The sequence below is a fragment of the Colius striatus genome, chromosome 19 (genome assembly GCF_028858725.1).
Source record: "Colius striatus isolate bColStr4 chromosome 19, bColStr4.1.hap1, whole genome shotgun sequence".
NCBI lineage: Eukaryota > Metazoa > Chordata > Aves > Coliiformes > Coliidae > Colius > Colius striatus.
The window spans coordinates 11212171-11233826 of NC_084777.1; the positions used below are offsets into that span (position 1 = coordinate 11212171).

The window sequence follows — 21656 nt, forward strand, 5'->3', positions numbered from 1 at the left end:
ACCAGGTGAACTTGGGTGACAAAGCCTGGGCAGGACAGCTTGGAGCTGGAGATGCTTTGCTTGTGTTGGTGTTTCTACCTGTGTTCATCAAACTGTCCCTTCAAGCAGTGATGCCCCTGAGTAGCTGATCCCAGGACTGGTGAGCTGCTTTCTGGGTGCACACAGGGGTTGCTGTTGCTGTAAAGTGTTGTTTGCTGTGTCAGTGCCCAGCAGTGCTGCTGTGGTGTGTGGGTTACTCTGCAGGAGCTCCTGGCCTGAGAACATCTTGTGTTGGTCTCTTGGGGCCAGGCAGGTGGCAGTTGGTGGTTTGCAGATGTCTGGGCTTGCTCAGCAGGCTCAAACCCTCTAACAGGCAGAGAAAGCAAAGGTCAGGTCCTGATGGGGATGGTGATGGGGACATTGTCTCCATGGGAGAAAAATAATAAGTAAGAGTGCAGGGTGTAGTGGAGCTGCCCCTCTGATTGCAGGGGCTGCTGTCAGCTTGTCTGAACCTAGAAGGTGCACCCATTGAGGACCCTCTCCAGATGGGTCCCCACATGTGCACAGGGAGCCTGGAACATGTGAATTCCATGTGTGTGAGCTGGGCTGCAGTTAAACATGTCCTGTGGGAAATCTCCTCGAGGAGTAACAAGGCCATAGACTGGACCACTGGACCTCTTACACAGAGAATTTAGTGCAGAGGGAGGTAGACAGTGACTGTGTACTGGGCAGTGCTTTTAATTAGCTGTTGCACTGGTGGTGCTGGTGCTGCTGAGCAGCCCATGCTGCTGAAGGTGCTGCCCCAGCTGCCCAGCACAGCCCTCAGAAAGAGCCAGTCCCAGGTCCCCAGTGGACTGATTTCTGTCAGGAGGTTTGCTGTTGGAACTGGCTTGAGCTGCCCTGTTTTGTTCTGAGTGCTGTGTGGTGCTCCCTTCCCCTGGAGCTGCTCAGTGGAGGAGGGGACAGGGATGAGGAGGGGAGTCTCTGCCCCTGACCTGGCAGAGTCCACACCTCTAAGGATGCTGGTTCAGAAATGCATTCAAAGGTTTGCAGCTTGGTTTAGGAACATGTGCAGTGAAGGACAGGCTGCCTGGCAGCCTAAACTGCTGTAGTGACTGCACGCAAATGGGTGCAACTGATACTGAGTCCCTCTTGTAATGGGCACACGTTAATCTGCAGATAAAAGGATGTCAGTAGGTGTATCAACCTTGCTGCTGCTGATCTAGATGAAGTCAAAGCCATGCAGGCCTCTCTTTGTTGCTCCAAGGAAAGGCTTAGGCAGTGGTCAGGATCCCCTAGCAGCTGTGCAGAGGTTTGGTAGGGAAAAGGCTAATTGTGCAGCAGCAGAGGAGAGGGAAAGGGGCACCACTATGGCTCCTACAGCCACTGTCATCTGCTTGTCATAAATCCTTTATAGCATGCTGCTGTTTCGTGCCTGAGCACCATTCAGCAGTGGCTGGAGGCAGTTACCCCTGGGAGCTGCTGCTTTGTGCTGTTCAAAGGCAGTGTCTTGGTACAAATCTTGTTACCCCTCTGCATGATGGATGCACAGAGGAGAGCTGCTGTGTGACAGCTGCCGTGTTGCCCGGTGGCAGAAGCGGTTACTTTAGTCCTTCTGGCTAAGGTGGCTTTGCTTTCAGGCCTGTATTGGAGATGAAAGTCCTTACAAGAAGAGAAATAAAACAGCTCATGTGTCTGAAACTGGGGATGGTTTCAGGTGTCACAAGCAAACAGCAGCCCTGCAGTGTTTGTCAAAGCTGCCCTGCTGCAAAGCAGGACCTGCAGCACCTCTCCCTGCATCCTCGCACCAGCACACGGATGGAGTCCTGCCCTGGTGTCTCTGGTTGTTGCTGACTTGCTTGCTTTGGAAGAGCATTTAGTTGCTGGGCTGTGTGGGATCTGTGCAGCCAGGGCAGGGTTTTGTTAGGAAGGTTTATGTGGTCTGTAGCTTTGCTTTTGGGGGAAGAAAAAGGGTATTCTGTCCTTGCCATTTTCAGTGACTTGTCCGTGCTGCTGTAGAGGGCTCTGTGTCAGCACTGGCAACTGTTGTTCCCATTAAGGTATATGCAAGCACTTTAATTTTCATAAACACAAAATACAGTGGTCTTGTCCCAATCTAAGCTGCTTTCTTGACCAGTTTTCTCTAAATAGACATAGTTCTGGTCCCATCTTTGCTCTTTCCAGACACAAGCATCCCTGAGCCTTGGAAGAGCTGTCTTCAGCTTCTTGACTGTTCCTTGTGGTGAACATGACACAGTGACTTGGCAGCCTGTTGCATGGCATGAGCTGATGGCACATGAGAAGCTGCAAGAAATGAAGCTATTACAGACACAGTTTCTTTCTTTACCCTTTTTGAGCCTTTCTTGGCCTCCACTTGCCCACGTGTGGTAGTCAGGACAATGTGCTAATACAGGGAGCTCACACTGCAGCCTTTGCATGGGATTCTCCTTATTGTACTTCTCTGAAAGTGTTAAGGACAGTGGTGCTTGGCTGTTAAATACAATAGAGGAGGAAAGAAAACCCTCTGTGTGTTTTGGACAAGGGTAGCACGTGACAGTGAGTATATTTAGGGTCAGGAGTGGTGTTTCTTGCCTGTAGTTTGCTGTTTGCACTGGAGCCCATGTAGGTATTTGATAGAAGCACCTCTGCTCCCTTGAATATTTGTTGGTTTAAGTGAAGGAGGATGATCTTCATCCAATTCCTGAGTGTGAAAGTCTACTTAGTTAAAACTATGGGCAACCCCACATGCCCTCATTGGTCTGCTCAGCAGATCAGCCCAACAGGTCACTGAGTGCCCAACATGCCACAGATATGCCCAGCAGGTCACTGAAGCTGCTCATGGCTTTCCCATTGTGGTTGCTCCTGGTGCAGGCTCCAGAACTGCTGCTGAGGCATTTTCCACCTTCAGCAGAGGACTCTGGATCTTCAGGAGGGGAGGCAGGAACTTGTTAGGATTTGCCACAGCAAGTTGGATGAGTTGATGTTGATGAGCACTCAGCTCCACAGGGCTCATTGAAGCTCTTGCTGTTTGCAATCCCCTTTGTGCTTTGGCAGCACAAATCTGTTCTGCTAGAAAAGGTCAGAGAGGCTGTAAGCCAGGAAGCCAGAGTCTGCCTGGATGGGTAGGGAGCTGCAGGCAGTGTCAGAGATACCTGCTTGATGCTGTGCCTTGTGCTAGGAACAGGGAGGGCAGGAGGAACCCATCCATCATGAAACTGGAGGAAGGTGGCTGTGCCAGTGAGCATATAGCCCACAGAGGGGGCTCAGAGCTGGGTGCTACCCACCCTGGGCTGGGGCAGGGGGTGGCAGGGCTGGAGGGAGCTGCTCTGCCTGCACTGGCTGTTCTGCAGGAGAAACCTTTGGCTGAGGTTGGCCTTGGACAGCCTTTTCCCCAGCAGGAAACTCTGGATGGGCAGCATTTTGATAAGTACCCTGATGGTGCTGGGGGCTTTGCAGGTGCATCTGTGAGCTTTGTGTTTAAATGGATGACAGTTATCTTTTGTTTCTGTTTTGCTTTGATAGGAGCATTGTGCCCCAAATAGCTGAGCACACACTTGCCCCAATCCCAAGCCCCAGCCCCTCTGTGGCCTTTGCTGCTTTGCTTTGAACCTGCCCCTGTGCTGGCTGCAAGCTGGGCAGGGAGGCATGCAGGACACATTGTGAGACAGGGCCTAGGTGTGCTTGAACCAGCAAGATGGGATTCTGAGGAGGAAGAATCCAGCAGAACAGTGTACTAGATTGGTAAAGCCTGTTCTCTGGGAGTGTTTAATTGGAGCTGATAGAGCAGAGTGCAGCTGAGTGCAGGAGACCAGCAGGGGCTGTACACACAGGCTGCAGCTGAGGACGTGGCATAGTTCAGAGATGTCAGAGGTGGGCGAAGGAAACCTTTCATCCACCAAACACTCTACTGGAAGAGTAAAATGGAATAGCAGCAAAGATGTAACTGGCTGGGAATGAAGATGGTGAAAAAAATGAGTATACATGTACCTTCAAATCTGTGCTGATCCTTTTAATTGCAGTCTGTAGATGTAGTATTCTACATAGCTGCATAGATGTGAGACAGAGATGTTTTCCTGCTCAGCTGCCCAGGCCATCAGGCTTCCTGAGAGATCTGCTCACCTCTGTGGGAATTCTTGCCCTTTAACATTGTTGCATGTGCCTCCAGGTCATAATCCAGACCTCACAAGGCTTGCTTTAAACCACTTTTAGTGGAATTGCCATGAAGAAGTGCCACTGACCAGTTGTGCTGCAGCACTGGTGAAGATTCCACGTTGTGATCACAGGGGGAAAGAAAACTCCCCAAGCTAATAACACAGCACTTGCCCATTTAAAATTAGGTGATGTTCTCTCCAGACACTCTGCCATGGTCTGAATGTGGGTTCTTGATGGGGAGTCACAGCGTGTTTTGTCAGAGAGCACTTGCAGGAGCCTGCACTTGAAGGGCAGAAACGCAGCTCTGAGGTACACTTGTTGCAGACAGCTCTGGGTCACATCTGCCTCTCCCAAGCTCATTTTTCTAATTTTAAGTTAAAAATGGAAAGCAGTGGATGTTCCAGGGCACTTGGGAATGCTCAGAATAGTCCTGTGGCCAAGAGTTGCTGTTAACCTTTAGATCTATAAAGTAGGGCCATTGAAGGGGTATAAATAGTATTGTTGAGACTGTTCTTGGCACACCGTGCCTGGCTCTCCTGAGGTAGAACAACTGGGAGCAGTCTCAGGAGTGATCCAGCGTCCAGAAAATGATCCTGTGGACACTGGATTTGTTCATTTTGTTGAAGTTATTGAAGAAAAAGTTGAGGAAAGAAAAGAAAGGTCTGTGAGAGTCCGTCAGTGTGCACTTGGGAGCCAGAGCTTGTGATGACAGACGGCTTTTAAATGTAGTTGAAACAGCATAATGCATTTAGTTATTTGACAGTGAGAGCAATTAAGCACTGGAACAGCATCTCAAAGGGTATGGTAGATGTGTTGTCTTTGCAATTGTTAATCCAAGCTTAGATGCCTTTGAAGGAATGGTGTGGCAGCTGAGGCAGACGCCACGGGCTCGATGCAGGAGGCGCTGGCAGCTCCGTGGGCTTGTTCTGCGGGTCAGTTCTGATCATCAGTGCAGCTGTTCTGTCTGTGACCCAGTCCCTGCTCTCTGCCAGCAGCCTGCACGTGGCAGAGCTGTAATGAGGAGAGTCATTTGCTTCCTCATTCCTTCCCAAGGTCACATTTCTTGAGAGCAATGTCTAAGGGTGCCTATCTGAACTTAGACTTGTGTTTTATTGCCTGATGCTTTTTATTCCCTCCTTTCTTTTGCCTGGGTTCCTCTTTCTGCTTTGCTGTTTCAGCTGTTGCTTCAGAAGTCCCATAAGAAGTATTTTCTTGCAAGTAGAGCAGCACTAAAATATTGCCCCTCCAGAGTTTGTAATGAGCTAACTGTGCTCTTGGTTTTGCAGAGCATCTCTGCCAAACCTGCCTCCTGCTTGACAGTTGAGTGGACAGATGTACAGAGAGCTGTGGATGCAGCTGGCTCGTGTGTCAAACACACAAGGGGGCAGGTGCAGTGTAAGATGTAGAACTGGAGTGGCAGCATTTACCCCACTCTCTGTTAACATAGTGCTTGGCACAGAAGGTGCATCACTGTGGGATGTTGGGCAACAAAGGTGGGGAAGGGGCTGGAGCACAAGGGTGCTGGGGAGGGGCTGAGGGAATAGGGGTGTTGAGCCTGGAGAAGAGGAGGCTGAGGGCAGCCAGGAGCCCTCTCTGACACTCCCTGACAGGAGGCTGCAGGGAGCTGGGGGTCGGGCTCTGCTCCCCAGCAGTGAATGACAGGACAAGGGGAAACGGCCTCAAGTTGCCCCAGGGGAGGTTGAGGCTGGAGCTGAGGCAGAACTGTTTCCCTGAGAGGGGTGTCAGCCCCTGTGCCAGGCTGCCCAGGGAGCTGGGGCAGTGCCCAGCCCTGGAGGGATCCCAAAGCCGTGGGGCTGAGGTGCTGAGGCCGTGGGTCAGTGCTGGGCTGGGCAGGGTGAGGGCAGGGCTGGCACTGCAGCAGCTTCAGGGGCTTTGCCAACCACAATGATTCTGTGGAGCTGTAGGAAGCTGCTGTTATGAACAAAGAGGCTGGAGGAGACTTTGTGCTGAGTGTAAGTGCAACTTGGGAGTGGAGGTGGCTGTCTTGGTGCCTGGGAGCCCTCAGCAACAGGGACTGCAGAGGCAGCTACAGCATTCTCCTGGTTGCCAGCAGGAGCTTGTAGCCTGACTTGTGCTTGGGGCTGCAGCAGTTGATCTGGAGTGTGTGTGCTCAGCTTGGACAGCCCCAGTGCTGGAGAGGAACCTGCAATGTCAAGTAGATCCCTTCTGTGCCTGTGTTTTGGTGTGTGCCAGGTTAGAGTGAGGCAGGAGCTAAGACTTGATTGTTCCAAATGCTGTCCCAGAGGAAGGATCCCATCCCATTGCTGCTCTCCTGAACTGTCTCTGCAGGGCTGTTCTTGTGTGCTGGCTGTGACAGCCACACTCCAGGCCTGTTCCAGGCAATAGGTGCATCTGATGCACTAGTTTGTATTCCCCAGAGCTTGTGCAAACAGTGTCTGATCCTTTTCATTATCTGCAGTTGCTCTGGATCTGCCACCCTGCCTCTGTGAGGTGGCCATTCATCTTGCAAGGCAGGGAAGGAGCAGCAGGCTGGGAGTTTCTTGGAGTCTTCTGGCAAAGTGACATTCTGTGCTAGAGGAGCCTGTGTGCTTTTGCCTGTGTGCTTTTGCTCTGAAAGTGTGCTGTTGTCTTCAGGTGAGAGTGATGATGCTTGAGGGAAAGCAATTACATTCCTTTTCTCATTTTTTACTATTGTTTTTAATGCAGAAGCTCAATTTCACTGCATTTTGTTTTCCAGCATGCAAGTAAAGACCCCAAAGATGGGAGAGACAGCAGAGATCAAAAAGAATCCAAGGAGGAAGGCAACAAAAGTATCCTGGAGTTTGGGAAGCCGTTGCCGTTGCCCTCTCTCCCGGCCCTTCACCAGTCACTACCTCAGAACCAGAGCTATGTGGCCACCACAAAGGCACAGACAGGTAAGAGAGATGCTGTGAAAATCCTCACAGTACCCACCTCCCTCTGTGTGTGTGTGGCTGAGTGAGAGGTGAGGCAGGTTAACAGGGGCTGAGACCTCTACTGGGACCATCAGTTTCCTTTCCTGCTGCTTTGGCAGATGTTTTGTGTAGCCACTGCTCTGTGAGTGACAGTTGTGCTCTGGACTGCCTTGTGGCCACCTCTGGATGTTGTACAGGGTACATTCTTGCTGTCTCCTCTTAAAATAGCCCCCCAAGTGCAGCCCACTGAGTCTCTGCTCTGAGGGCAGCCCCTGCCACACCATCCTTCCCACGCCACCGTGTTCCTCAGGGTGCAGCTCCCTGTCCGAGCTCTGCTCCCTCAGGCACCATCACAGCAGCCAGCACCCTTCTGAAAGATGCTGTTAGAGAAGACACTTCTATCTCCTCTTCCTGTGTGATACTCTGAAGATGTTGCTATCATCTCTAAAGGGTCTGTCACCACCACAGCTGCTTTCCGTGAGCCTTATAAATAAAACTAACTGGGTGAACTGAGTTTCTCTGACAGGTCTCTTCATAGATTTTGGATGAGATTTCATCAGGGCAGGTGAAGTGCTTTCAAGGAACAGGCTGTACAACTGCAAATAATAATACTGGTGCTGAAGCTGGCTGTTCCCTGCTGCATGCTGTTCTTAGAAGAGCCTGCAGTAAGCATCCTTCTGATGTGTATTCACCAAAGGCAGCATCAGGCAGTGAGGTGTGATGACTGATTTGATTAGAAGGCCAGGAGGGAGACTTAACAAATTAAGACCCAATCAAAGTAGTGAAAGGAATCAAAGGAGCTTCCATTGTAGGTGTGAAATCAGGGGAAATGGCCAGTGGCTCTTTACTTACCTTTTCCCTGTATGTTCTTCATTACTGTACAATCCCTTTCATGGTAAGTTGGTATTATTGGCCTTGCAGTGTCTATTTGAGCAGGCTGGATTCCATTCAGCTTCCTACAGCATCAGCAGTAGTGCCAAACATGGGCTGATCTAAAGAGCTGATATTGTGCATGTTGCTGTAGGAGCCAGGAGGAGTGTAGAGAGGATACTCAGAGGTTGGGTGAGTTTGCAGCACTGGCAGAAAGCTCTTTGTGTATTTGCACGTGTGTGTGTATCTGTGTGTGTGATCTTCTGGTTGACTTGTAACTTCTGTTGCAGTGGGAAGCCTTTTTCTCAGATCATGCCCTCAAATGTGATTGAGGGCCCAGCACAGCCTCCGCTCTCTAGCTCTCCTTTGCATTCCTGAGCAAACTTTGGGTTTCTTTTCCTTCTCTTTTGCAGCTGCTGCAGTATCTCGGAAGAAAAAACGGAGAATGGGAACCTATAGCCTGGTTCCCAAGAAAAAGACCAAAGTGTTAAAACAGAGAACAATGATTGAGATGTTTAAGACCATAACTCATTCCTCTGTGGGTGCCAAGGTGAGGAGAGGGGAGTGCTGAGCATGATTGTTGTCACTGTACATGGCCCTTGTCCTGGCACACCAGCCTCGTGTATAGGTGCAGGAATGTGTTGGCTTCTTGCAGTCAGCAGCTTCCCTTCTGAGTCTACATCTCCTGTCTGGTGACAGCATTCTGTCCCTGGCAGCCCTCCTGCTTTGAAAAATGCCTTTTTGAGAGTGGACATTCAGAGAAGCCCAGCATGATGGAGGTTGGAAGGGCCCTGCAGAGCTGCTCCAGCCCCAGCCCCTGTAAAGCAGGTTCCCCTGGCTCAGGGGGCACAGGAACGTGTCCAGGTGGGGTTGGAAACCTCCTGAGCAGGAGCCTCCACACCCTCCCTGGGCAGCCTGGGCCAGGGCTCCCTCAGCTCAGCACTAAAGGACTTGCTCCTGGTGTTTAAGTGGAGCTGTTTGTGTTCCAGCTTGTGCCCATTGCTCCTTGTTCTGTCACTGGACACTACAGAAAACAGTGTCACCCCATCCTCCTGACACCCACCAGTGAGATATTTGTAACTATTAATGAGATCCCCCCTCAGCCTTCTCTTGTCCAGGCTGAACAGCCCCAGGTCCCACAGCCTTTCCCCACAAGGAAGATGCTCCATTCCCTCAGCATCTTGCTGGCCCTGCACTGGCCTCTCTCCAGAGTCAGATACTGGCTCTCAAATAAACACTTTCCAGTGAATGTTCCCCTTCTCTCCTGTGGGTCCTGTGGAACTGCAGAGATTTCAGACATACCCCATGTGGTGCAGCCTTTTAGTTCTGGTGTCTCAAGCTAGCTGTCTGGTGCTGCTGCTTGAGGCTGTATGGCAGAGAACTGAGGTTCAGACAGGGACTCACTCCTGGTCAGATTCTGCTTTTGCTGCAACTCATCCTGAGGTTTTGGTCTTTGGATTCAAGGGTTCAGTGCCAGGCTTTGATGGAGTAGAATGAAATCCCTTCCATGATTTAACTTGCCTTTCCATTCCCTAGAAACCTTCTTGCACCCTTGGTGGAGCTGCCCTTCCATGTTTGATTTAGACTGTAGGGCCCTGTCTTAAGGCCCAGCAGCCCTCCTCCCCTTAATGCCTTGTACAGCCACGTGGGTCTGAAATGACTCCTGTGACTCCTCGGTCCCCAGATCGACAGGGTTAGGTGACACATGGCAGGCTCTCAGGCTGGCTTTGCTGGCAGCCTGGAAGAGCTCTGGAGGGACACAGAGCCAGCTTTTCCCTGGCAGCTTTAAGGCTCTTGGCACAGAGGTGGTCTGGGATAGATTCAGCTGCTGTGTCCTGTGAATCGATGCCTTTGTGGCTCATGTGCTTGGCCGACTTGCAGAGTGAAAAGGACCTGGGTGATGCCAGCCCTCACATGAACGGGGAAAGCATGGATGTAGACTCTGAAGAGGAAGACTCTGATGAGATGGATGAAGAGGATGATCATGGAGCAGAGCAGGCAGCTGTGTTTCCTGCAGATGATAACAGGACCTCTAAGGACAGCGCATCCGACGCAGACAACGCCAGAAAGGTATTCACATGCCCTGTGCAGGGCTGGAAGGAGTGAGATCAGACACTGCTTGTACACATGGGATAGGAGTGGCACGAGCTGAGGCAGTTTCTAGGTGTTCTTAGCCTGAAGGGAGGCAGAAAGCACAGGAATGACACAGGCTTTTTGATGACCGTTTCCCATTGCACTCATGAGAGTTTCAGCCTTGCTACCAAAGTCTGTGGTGCACTGTAGATGGCAGAACCCTCCCCCACATTTAGTGATGGGGTTCACTGAACCAGCCCTGCTTTGAGAGACCTGACCTCACTGACTTTTTCTCTTCTTGGGCAAATGGTGGCTGCAGATTGATGATGGTGAGTCTGAGGAGGAACAAGAGTCTGGAGAGTCTGGGGAGGAGGAGGAAGACGGAGATGAGTCTGACTTGGTAAGCCTGCTGCTAAATGTGTCTTTCAGCCTTTGTCCTGTTGATAATGATTTCCCCTCTGCACTGCTGCCAGAAAGAGAGAGCAGGAGAGAGCAAAGCACTGGTAGTTTCATGTCTCTAACAGAACTCACCCTCTGAAACCACCCACACACAGGGTATTGTTTTCCACAGTGTGCTGAACCCTGATGTGTGATACAATTAATTGCTTTCTGATGCTAATTAATGGGCTTTGGATTGATTTTTAGGCAAGGTGCTGACTGCTTTTAATCATTTGGAGGTTAGTAGGAACGTTTAAGTTCTTTAGATGCAGCCTTGGCAAGTGCTGGGAGGCAGCAATGTTCTCCTTAGCACCTGCAGCTCTGCTCAGCTTTGGGGAGCTCAGGAGGAGTTCTGCACAAATCCATTGGCCCAGCCCACAGCCTAAATTCCTGTTGGCCTGACATGCCACCCCCTGTGCCAGCTGAGCAGCTTTCATCAGGGAGACATCCAAACAGCACACAGACAGACACAGGCTCTCCCTAGGAGGTTGTGTAGTGCCAGGGCAAGACTTTGACCAGCTGCTGGGGACTTTTGCTTGTTGCTCGAAGGCTGGTGAAGAGAACCTGAGTTTTGAGTTTAAATTGTTGTTCACTGATATGTCTCTGTCCCCCACTCTCCCCTTTACTTAAACATTTTGCTCCATTTCCACAGCATCTCAAGTTGAGGAGCCAGCATTTAAGGCACCCCAACTCTTCAGCCACCTTGAGAAAACTCTTTGCTTCAGTTTCTTGATGTTTTGAGCTGGGCTAGAAATGACTATACCAAGTGAATAGTTGAAGCTTTTTAGGGTCTTGTTCTCTGTGCTGTGACACTGCAGAAGCCAGTGAGGACCAAGCAGCAGGGACTGTGTAGCTTAACCCTTTATTTGGGTAGCTGAGGCCAGTCTGTACCATTAGCTCAAACCAAGGGTTGAGCTTGCAGTCAAGTCCAAACTCCCAAGTCATATCTTCACATCCTAGACAGTGGTTTCTGCTCTGCTCCGTTCTGGTGAGTCAGTCAGTTCCCCAGAGGGGACTGTCTCAAACACAAACCTCTCCCCCACAAGCCTTGTGATGCAATTGGTGAGCCACGTGGCAGGGGCACAGGGGAGCCCGGGCTCAGGGACAGCGTGGGGAGCTCTGGCAGAGCCAGGCATGGCACAGCGGCGGCTTCCTCCGAAGGTAGGGCCCGATCCAGCTGCTGTGGATGGTGGCAGGAGCTTTCCATAGGCTTTGGTGGGAGATGGATGAGCATCAGGAGCTGGCAGTTGGAGCTGGGCCGTGGATGTGAGGATTGATGCGTTGAAGATGCGCTGCCAGGGCTGGGCTGCCTCCTTCCCTTTTATGATGTTGATTTTAAAAGCCCACCCCAGGCAGCTGTATGTATTTGTTTCTAACCCAAACCCTGTTTAGATTCTTGTGTCTGAATACTTGCTGCACAGTGAGTCCATGTACCCCGTGCCTCGCTTGGGGAGAGCTCTGGTCTGTTACCACAGACGTCAGTTGCCCCAGGCCCGTCCCAGCCCTCCGAGGGGGCTCTTCAGGGACAGGTTTTTGTTGGCATTTTCTCTCCCAGCAGTGGAGCAACGTGCCAGGCTCAGTGTGAGATAAACACAGCTCTTTTTCTGGGGAGAAGCTGCAAGTGTGCATGTGCCTGCAGACTTGCACTGCTGCACCGGGGTGCTCAGCTGCTGCTGCCATGAGTGTAGCCTTAAGAGCCCACGTGGAAGAGAAAGTGAAGGCGGCACTGTTGAAATGGCAGGAAATCCACCCACACGTGTGCTCCTCTTTCCTTTTTGGGCCAGGAAAGACATCTTAGCACCACTTGATTTCAACCCCCACCCTTCCCCTCCTCCCAACCCCGGTGCTTAAGGCCTTTACACACAACTCAGGCTGTGAGAAGGCTCTTTCCCATGGGTGCAAAGGACTGCTGGGATGCTGATGCCAACATGCCTTACATGCACGTGGCCTCTCTGGTTATTCAGAGCTCGGGGTCCAGCATCAAGAAGAAGCTGCTGAAGAGGAAAGGGAAGACAGACAGTCCGTGGCTGAAACCCACCCGCAAGAGGAGACGGAGGAATAAAAAGAAACAAGCCAGTGTACTAGGTAACTGCTTGTGTGTTGTTCCTGTGCTGCACAGAAATGAGCCTTCCCCAGGGAGGGCTGAGGACACAGGGCCCGTGAGGCTGTCAGCAGAGCTCGCTCTTCCTTCACAAGGATGGGCTGTGTGATAGACCAGGGTGTGAAGTGGCAGCTCACTGGCAGTAGCTGCTGCTGTGCACACTTCAACAGCAGAATAAGTATGAAGGGGCTTTACCCTTGGCATGCTGGAGGAGTGTGTTTTTTGTTCATGAGCTGCCTTTATTTTAAAGAGCATCCAAAAAAAGACCTCATGGACTCATGTCCACCTCCCATTGGACTCATGTCCCCTGAGATCAGGTGCAGAAAGGAAGAATGACCCCAAAGTGATGCTCAGTTGCTTGTGCATGGATGTTTGTCCAACTGAATGGAACGTGCAGGTTGTCTTTCCTTACTCTGAAAGCACCACAGCATTTGTAACCTGCTGTCTCTGGCCCAGCTCACGGTGTGAGCGTTGTCCAGGTGCTCACTCTGGTTTGACCTGAGTTACACAGCACTCAAAAGAAGGTTTCAGTGGCCTTTGTCTTCTGAAAGCTGTGTGGTGGGAAGAGCCAGGAGTGCAGGCTGGGTGTCTCCTTTAGGAAAGGCAACAACATGGGTAAGAAAAAGCAGTTAGTCTCTGAAGTAGAGCAGTGCCTCCAGCTTGGTTATTAAGGTTTCACACATGTGTTGCATTCAAAGGGTTTATTCCTCTGTGCTGGCTCATTCTTTGCAAACAGCCCACTGGTGGTGATTTTAATCAGATTTGTGGCTACTTCTGAGCTAAATGACCACATTTCAGGCTCTGGTCTGTACCTGGGGTTTGTCAGTCATCTGACTTGCCCCTCTTCCTCTAAAGGCAGCCCCTTTGTCAAGATGAAATAGGGGCTGTTGATCCCCTTCAGAGCAAGCAGCTGACTCTTCAGCTCAGATGCAGACTGGTTTTCTGCCCCTTCAGTAAAGGTGACAGACAGTCTTCCAGGCTAATGAAGATTCTCTTGGCCAAGCTGGAGTGAGAGAAGCAAACTAAGAGAGAAAGTGAATCCAAGGGAGTGTGAAGGGATTGACAGATCCTACGAAGGGCTCTGAGGGATCTTCCCAGCGAGGGATCCTCCTGCAGTCTCTTCCCAGCAGCAGCTTTGTTCCCTTAGAGCCAGAACCCGGCTTCTATGTTCTTCCCTTCCCATTAAGCTGGAGGTCACTTGTCTCACCCTCCTCACCACATCCCCAATGAGCTGGTTTGCTCTGCCCGGCTGGAATGTACCTGGAGCCCTTTGCAGCAGGTCAGAGACAGGAGGCTGTGCTGAGCCCTGGTTTCATCCCTTCCTCAGGCCATCAGAGCTCCTGCTGCCGATGCAGTGCAGCAGCAGGCAGATGTGTCTTTCACAGGCACAACTTGGCCTGCTCTTTGGGGTTTTTTGTTGTTGCCTACCTAAGTGGAAGTGGAAAGATCTGCCAGATCACACAGGGAAGGACATAGAGAGCTCCATTGTGCCATTTATGCCCAGATGTTGCATTTTCCTGGTTCTCTGTGCATCTGGTGGCCTCTCTGAGGAGCCTGCCCACAGCTTCACCACAGCCCTCACACCTCACACTGGCCTTGTGCTGATGGGGCTTTAGCTGTGTAAACACACGAGTGCTTCCATGTAGGTGCCGAAGCCTATAAAGCATCTCTGGGAGGCAGAGAGGGCCCTGGCCAGGAGAACAGCATGGAGTACATGGAGGTGTCCCTGGACTCCCTGGACCTGCGGGTGAAGGGAATCCTCTCCTCGCCGGCCGGAGGTGAGTGTGGCACTGAGCGTGGCGGGGTGTGACTGTGTGTGTGACTGACGGTGTGACTGTGTGTGTGTGTGACTGTGTGTGTGTGTGTGAGACTCTGGGTGTGACTCTGGGTGTGACTCTGGGTGTTTGGGTGTGACTGTGGGGGTGTGACTTGCCAGCCGGAGGTGAGTGTGGCACTGAGCGTGGCGGGGTGTAACTGTGTGTGTGACTGACGGTGTGACTGTGTGTGTGTGTGTGACTCTGGGTGTGTGTGAGACTCTGGGTGTGACTCTGTGTGTGACTCTGGGTGTTAGGGTGTGACTGTGGGGGTGTAACTGTGGAGGGTGTATGTGTAAGACTCTGGGCGTGTGTGTGTGACTGTGAGGGGGTGACGGGGTGTGTGTGTGTGCATGACTGTGTGTGACTTACTATGCATGTGTGACTGTGTGACTGACTGTGTGTTGTGTGACTGTATCTAGTTCTGTGGGTGTGACTGTGTGTGACTGTCTGGGTCTGTGGGGGGGTGTGTGTGAGTGTGTGTGTGTGACTGTCTCTGGGGATGTGTGTGTGTGGGGGGGTGTGTATGTGTATGTTGGGGGGTGTGTGGGTGTACGTGTGTGTGTGGGTCTGTATGTGAGCGTATGTGTGTGTACGTGTGGGGGAGGTGTGTGTGTGTATGTGTGTCTTTGTGTGGGTCTGTGTGCGGGTCTCTGTATGTGTGGGTCTGCGTGTGTGTCTCTGGGTCTCTGTGTGTGGGGTGTGTGTATGTGTGTGTGTCTAGGGGGGTGTGTGTGTCTGTGTGTGTGGGTGTGGGTCTGTGTGTGTGTCTAGGGGGGTATGTGTGTCTGTGTGTGTGTGTGGGTCTGTGTGTGTGTCTCTGGGTGTGTGTGTGTGCGGATCTCTGTGTGTCTGTGTCTCTGGGTGTGTGTCTCTCTGTGTGTCTCTGGGGGTGTGTGTATCTGTGTGTGTGTGTCTCTGGGGGTGTGTATCTGTGTGTGTGTGTCTGTGTGTGTGTGTCTGTGTGTGTCTCTGAGGGGGTGTGTGTGTGTGTGTGTGTCTGTGTGTGTGTCTGTGTGTGTGTGTCTGTGTGTGTCTCTGGGGGTGTGTGTCTGTGTGTGTGTGTCTCTGGGGGGGTGTGTGTGTGTGTGTCTCTGGGTGTGTGTATCTGTGTGTGTGTGTCTCTGGGGGTGTGTATCTGTGTGTGTGTGTCTGTGTGTGTGTGTCTGTGTCTCTGGGTGTGTGTGTCTGTGTGTGGGTCTCGGGGTGTGGGTGTGTGTGTGCGGGTGTTTCTGTGCGGGTGTCTCTGTGTGTGTCTATGGGGGGTGTGTGTGTGTATGTCTCTGGGTGTATGTGGGGGGGTGTGTGTGTGTCTCTATGTGTCTGTGTGTGTGTGTGTCTGGCTGTGTGTGTGTGTCTGGGTGTGTCTCTGGGTGTGTGTGCGCGTCTGGGTGTGTCTCTGGGTGTATGTGGGGGGGTGTGTGTGTGTGTCTCTGTGTGTGTGTGTCTGGGTGTATGTGGGGGTGTGTGTCTGTGTGTGTGTGTGTCTGGGTGTGTGTCTGGGTGTATGTGGGGGTGTGTGTGTGTGTGGGTGTGTGTCTGTGTGTGTGTCTGTGTGTGTGTGTGTGTCTGTGTGTGTGTGTCTGGGTGTATGTGGGGGGGTGTGTGTGGGTGTGTGTCTGTGTGTGTGTGTGTGTGTGTGCGCGGGGCCGGGCCCGGGTCGGGCCTTTGTTCTCCTGGCGGCTCGCGGGGTCCCGGCTGCCCCCTGGCGGCTGCGGGAGCGTCCGGCCGCGCCGGGCCCTGCCATGGGGCTGGGGCTGGGATGAGGCCTGGGAGCCCAGCAGAGGGAGAGCAGCGTGGTGGGGATGACCCCCACAGGGGATCCAAGGTGCTGCCTCAGCCCTGCCATCCCACTCAGCTGCTGCAGCATCTCCCCAAGCCTCTGCCCATCCCACTCAGCTGCTGCAGCATCTCCCCAAGCCTCTGCCCGTCCCACTCAGCTGCTGCAGCATCTCCCCAAGCCTCTGCCCATCCCACTCAGCTGCTGCAGCATCTCCCCAAGCCTCTGCCCATCCCACTCAGCTGCTGCAGCATCTCCCCAAGCCTCTGCCCGTCCCACTCAGCTGCTGCAGCATCTCCCCAAGCCTCTGCCCGTCCCACTCAGCTGCTGCAGCATCTCCCCAAGCCTCTGCCCGTCCCACTCAGCTGCTGCAGCATCTCCCCAAGCCTCTGCCCATCCCACTCAGCTGCTGTAGCATCTCCCCAAGCCTCTGCCCATCCCACTCAGCTGCTGCAGCATCTCCCCAAGCCTCTGCCCGTCCCACTCAGCTGCTGCAGCATCTCCCCAAGCCTCTGCCCATCCCACTCAGCTGCTGCAGCATCTCCCCAGGCCGGGACAGGAGGGGCTGGGCTGGTTCCCGGGTGCTGTTCCCAGTGCTGAACTCGCCTCTCATCCAGCTGCTGCCTGACCTGCAGCTGTCCATGTCCCCCTTCCCTCCTGCCCTTTCAAAGGCTGGCTGGCTCTCTTGATAGAGCCACATCAAAGAACAGATGGGAGTGTTCACCACCAAGGGAGGGTCAGGATTGAGGAGGGATGCTCTCACCAGAGCCTCTGTGTGTCAAAAACATGATGAAAATGAGAGCTGGGAAAGCGAGGGATGAGATTTGTGGTTCTAGAAGAAGCTCTTAAACCTTGACAGGATTTTACATGAAAACTGCAAGGACCTTCCCCCTGTTTGTATGACTTGTAATACCCCACTGCTCTAGGCTTGGTCTGGCCACTCATTGGCTAAAGGAAACTCTTTATAAGATGAAAGGGGCTTGTGCTCAGCTGCCAGGGTGGCAGCCATGGGCAGGATGCTGCAGAGGGAGGGCTGCCATTGCCAGGGCAGCTAAAGGCAAAGCTCCCTCAGGAATGAACTTCATCTTTGAAACTTTGCAGCAGAACAACTCTCCTTTGAAAAGCTCATAAACAGTGGTTGTGCATCTGGGACTCAATCCCATAGCAGGCTTGGGTAGGGAAGGCTGGGGATGCTCCAGGGTGAACCAATCCAAAGGCAAACGTTTGAGTGTTTGCTCTGTAATGAAAATATGGCAAAGAAATGTTACAACTGTGTAGGATTAGAATAGGAGTGTGGGACTAAAAACAACCTCTTTGTTGTCAGGCCAGTGTTTTGCAATCGTGGGTAATGTAGTGATTGAGTTGAATCCAGTGGAGCCACGAGAACATTCATGCTGTGCCCCCTTACCTGGCAGTAAGCCCCCTCAAAAGCCATTCCCCACCTTTAAATGGGTTTGGAAAGGTTGAAAATCTGAGAGAATGAGATGAGGAGAAGGCAGAAACATCTGAGCATCCTGCTGCTTTCTTTACCCTGGTTTGTTCTTCCAAAGTAAATAATTCTTGGTTGGCTGAGACCAGACAGTCCCAGGAATTTGGCTTTCCCATCTGTACAATAAGCCTCTGCAAACAGAGGTTTGTGCTTTCCTGATCTTCTCTATTTATCACTTCACTGACTATTCAGATGTTCAGCTCCAGGTGGTTTCATACAGATTGTCTGGTGCCAGAGCACAGTACTTTGGGGCAGGTTGGGAGGGGAGACAGGCTGATAAAAACCTGGAGCTCACTGTGGCTTTTTCCTTGTTGAGATTTCCTCACAATAAACTGTCCTTAACTTCCTATTCTTGATTTCAGCACAGTCATCTGTAGTGTTGCTGGGCTTTGCAAGAGCATCCTGTACTTTGCTAAGGAGGGCTTTTTGACAGTGTTTAGGTAATGCCTTGAGAGCGTTTCAGGGCGTGGAGTGGGAAGGTGCCACAGGACACGGGTGGTGTCAATGGGCTGCATCCTTTCTCCTGGGAGAGAATTTCAGAGTTGATTTATTGCTCTTCTGTACTCCAGGTCTTTCCAATGGTCCTGAAGCAATGGAAGTAGATGGTCTCCATGAAGTTCCCCTCTGCAGCTGTCGAATGGAAACCCCCAAAAGCAGAGAGATCACCACGTTAGCCAACAACCAGTGCATGGCCACGGAGAGTGTGGATAACGAGGTAGGAGCCTGTCTTTCAGCTTCTCACAGGCTTTGCTGCTGAGGGCAAAGACATAAAGAATAAAAAGCTGTGCCAGGAACATGTGTTGGGTCAGGCAGGAGGCTCTGCAGCCTGGGAACCCACTGGAGTGTGGGAATGGCAGGGCACATGTCTCTCTGGCTGGGCTGTGAGGGCTCCAGCGCTGTGTGTGTGTGTCACTGGGGGTGAGGCTGCTCCAAGGGCTGAGGTGGTGCCTGTGAAGTTGGAGAGGTGCCAGGTGCATCTCCACAGCTTGTCCTGGCCTGTGTGGCTGGAAGGGTTGATGTAACACACACACTCGAGGCCAAGTGGGCTAAAATACATCAGCATGCATCAAAGTGAGAAGATCCCATCAGTGGAAGCTTGGAGCTGGTTTCTCCTGACTCCCAAGGAGCTGATGCAAACCTTTCTGTGGTCAGCTCTTGAGCTTGGCCCACCCTCCACTGGCCCTGGCTGCCCCAGCCTGCCCCTCTCCTCCTTCCCCAAGAGCTTCTGGCTGACTGAAAGTGATTGCACCTGATGCCTTCCAGTCAATCCCAGCTGGGCTGGTTGGGCTTGACTGGTTCCAGAAGTGCAGAATTCCATGGCAGAGGTGACACCCTCCCAGAGGCTGGGAAGTGAGACTGCAGCACAGGAGCACACTCAGCAGCACACCCTGTGAAGCTGAGCTACAGTCACACTGCAGCAATCTGATACTTGCTGGGAGTAGGACAAAGAGTGAGAATACCCTGAGTTCTCCTGTAGGATCCCAGGAGAAGGGTGGAGGGAGGGAGAAAGGGATGGTCAGATTTGCAGCCCAGCTCTGCTTCTGTAAAGATGTGCTGATAGAGAAAGGAATTTCCAAAGCATGGCAGGATTGGTTCATTAAAGAGAGAAGGCACTGGAGACTTCTAGGGGAGTGGGTTCCTAAAGAAACAGAAGGTGTTTGAAAGAGTTCCTTCTCGTGTTCATGGTGGTTTGACAGTTCTGCCCCTGGATAAATCAGGAATAGCAGAGGTCAGAGTTATGCTGCTTCATGTCAGATTCTTTTTCATAATGGCATAAGTGACTCATAGATGTTGGAAGAATATTACATGTGTGGTAGTGGGTTCTCCAGACTGTCATGTCCTTGGAGAATGGTATAAATAGTTCTGAGCACCCTGCTGCACTCTCTAATGGTTGGAAAATAGCAATTAATCATTTTGTACCTGTTTTTTTTGGAGTTTCTCACAAATAATGCAGTGTGACATCATAATGTAGGGACTCCCTCACTCCCCCAGTGCAGCTTTTCATGTGTTAACCAAATTCCCTCAGCTCATAAGTGAAAATCCACTCAATGGTCCTCTCCTGCCACCCCTGCAGCCCCTGGGGTGTGTGTGGTGACGGTGCTCAGCCCAGCCAGGGTGGCACAGCCACAGGGAGACTTTGCAGCTGGAGCTGTGAGGGGTGACTGATGAGCCTAGGTTAAAATCCGTTCTCTTTCTCTGTAGAGGTGTTGCTTCTGCAGGAGAAGTGGAGTTTAAAAGAAGAATTACAGGGAAAATCTAGTTTTGCTGAGAAAAAGCAGCAAATGAAGCCTCAGCTGCAGCAGAGTGTTGGTGGGGAGCAGGCAGCAGGGCCCTGGCTGCCCCCTCTGCTCGTGGTGGCATTGTGCATGGATTTCTCTAGGGGTGGTTCCTGGGAGCAGCCTTTCACAGTTGATCATAGAATCATAGAATGATGGGGTTGGAAGGGAGCTTTAGAGCTCATCCAGTGCAACCCCCCTGCAGAGGCAGCTCCCACCTAGATCAAGGGGCACAGGAACGTGTCCAGGTGGGTCTCGGAGCCCTCCAAGGAAGGAGCCTCCACAGCCTCTCTGGGCAGCCTGGGCCAGAGCTCCCTCACCTCAGCAGGGAAAGAGTTTTTCCTTATGTTTAAAGTTGTACTTCTAGTTTAGAAATGTCCTTTGCCAAGCATTTGGGGAAAGCAAGGTTGTTGTTGTCAAGAGGAGCTCAGAGAACCCACCAGTGTTGTGTCGTGCTAGCAGGTGGCAACTGGGATGTGAAAGTGGAGCTGTATGAAGGGGGGCAGCAGAAGGATGTGCTGATTCTGCTGAGGCAGCAGAGCCCTGATTGGGAGGAGTGAGTCCTAATTCCAGAGCCTGCTGTCACTGTCAGCTCAGAGGCTTGCCTGAGGGACAGGGTTTGAAGTGCAGAGCTGTACATTGGTGGAATCCTTTGGAAAACACGCTCCGAACGTGAGCGTAGCTGAGCTGAGTGAAAGCCTGGCTGTTCATCCCTGTGGTCTGGGTAGGGGCCAGTGCTGGAGCCAGTACAGACAGTAACTTCCCTGGCAATGAAGAGCAATTGTTTTTTCCCTCTATCTTCCCGTGACTTACACTTTTGAACAGAAACAAGATTTAGTGCATATGGTCTTGTTCTCTTGGTCACTGACACCCGCTCTTCCTGGCGAGAGGAGAGCGTGTGCTGGGTGAGTCAGGCCCATGGGACTGCTCCTTCTGCCACTGCTTTGGCTCTTGCCTCTTTCCAGTTACCATTTTGGGTTCTTTTCTTCCCGTGAGGAGCAAACACCTCGAGGTCCACATGCACGAGTTAGTAATCGATGCGTTCCTTCCTGCGAGAGTGGCTTTCACAGCTCCCTGCTGCACTGCTAACGCTGTCTGGCACACATCTGGATCACTGTGAAGAAGCCAGGGCTCATCAAGGCAGTGTGCAACATCTTTCCTCCTCACAAGCACAGAGAGTGTTTTGGTGTCCAGTAATTTCATCTCCTTTAATTTCTCCCGTTCCAGCTGGGCCGATGCACAAACAGTGTGGTTAAGTATGAACTGATGCGCCCGTCTAACAAAGTCCAGCTTTTGGTGCTGTGTGAGGACCATAGAGGGAGGATGGTGAAACACCAGTGTTGCCCTGGCTGTGGATACTTTTGCACTGCAGTAAGTCCGTGCTCTCAATCTAGGGAAGGGGGTACCTGTTGCAGTAGCTGGAACAGCTGAAGGTGGAGATGGTACCTAAAGGGGTTTACTGACTTGCTGGCATCAGCTCCAGCTCCTTCCACAGCACATCAGGTGGTGTTTTCAGCACAAGTGTGTATGAGGGTAGCTGCAATCATCACCTGCATCTTCCTGGAGACCCCAGGGGTGTTACTGAAGGGTTTTCACTGGGGTTTCACACAGTGGAAGTCTTGCCTTAAGAATCCCTTTGGAACAAAGGGTGAGGTTTTTTCTTTCTCTCTACAGTTCAGTTGCATCACAGTTTGCATTAGCTTGGTTTGTAGATGAATCTGTGTACAAATACTTGTATCCCCCAATGCCTGCTCATGATGATGTAGATG

General features: G+C 51.9%; 1 protein-coding gene across 12 annotated transcripts in view; it reads left to right on the plus strand.

Moving 5' to 3' along the window:
• Positions 1 to 21656, plus strand: part of EHMT1 (euchromatic histone lysine methyltransferase 1) — a 144524-nt gene that overhangs the window by 74662 nt on the left and 48206 nt on the right. For 10 of the 12 annotated variants that reach the window (XM_062011612.1, XM_062011609.1, XM_062011615.1 and 7 more), the window contains 8 exons: positions 6851 to 7028; positions 8330 to 8466; positions 9798 to 9986; positions 10309 to 10389; positions 12392 to 12512; positions 14175 to 14306; positions 18181 to 18326; positions 21115 to 21258. In XM_062011612.1, the coding sequence (XP_061867596.1) occupies positions 6851 to 7028; positions 8330 to 8466; positions 9798 to 9986; positions 10309 to 10389; positions 12392 to 12512; positions 14175 to 14306; positions 18181 to 18326; positions 21115 to 21258 (1128 nt within the window). The remainder of the gene's footprint in view (positions 1 to 6850; positions 7029 to 8329; positions 8467 to 9797; positions 9987 to 10308; positions 10390 to 12391; positions 12513 to 14174; positions 14307 to 18180; positions 18327 to 21114; positions 21259 to 21656) is intronic. The other 2 variants (XM_062011618.1, XM_062011619.1) reach the window with 1 other exon arrangement.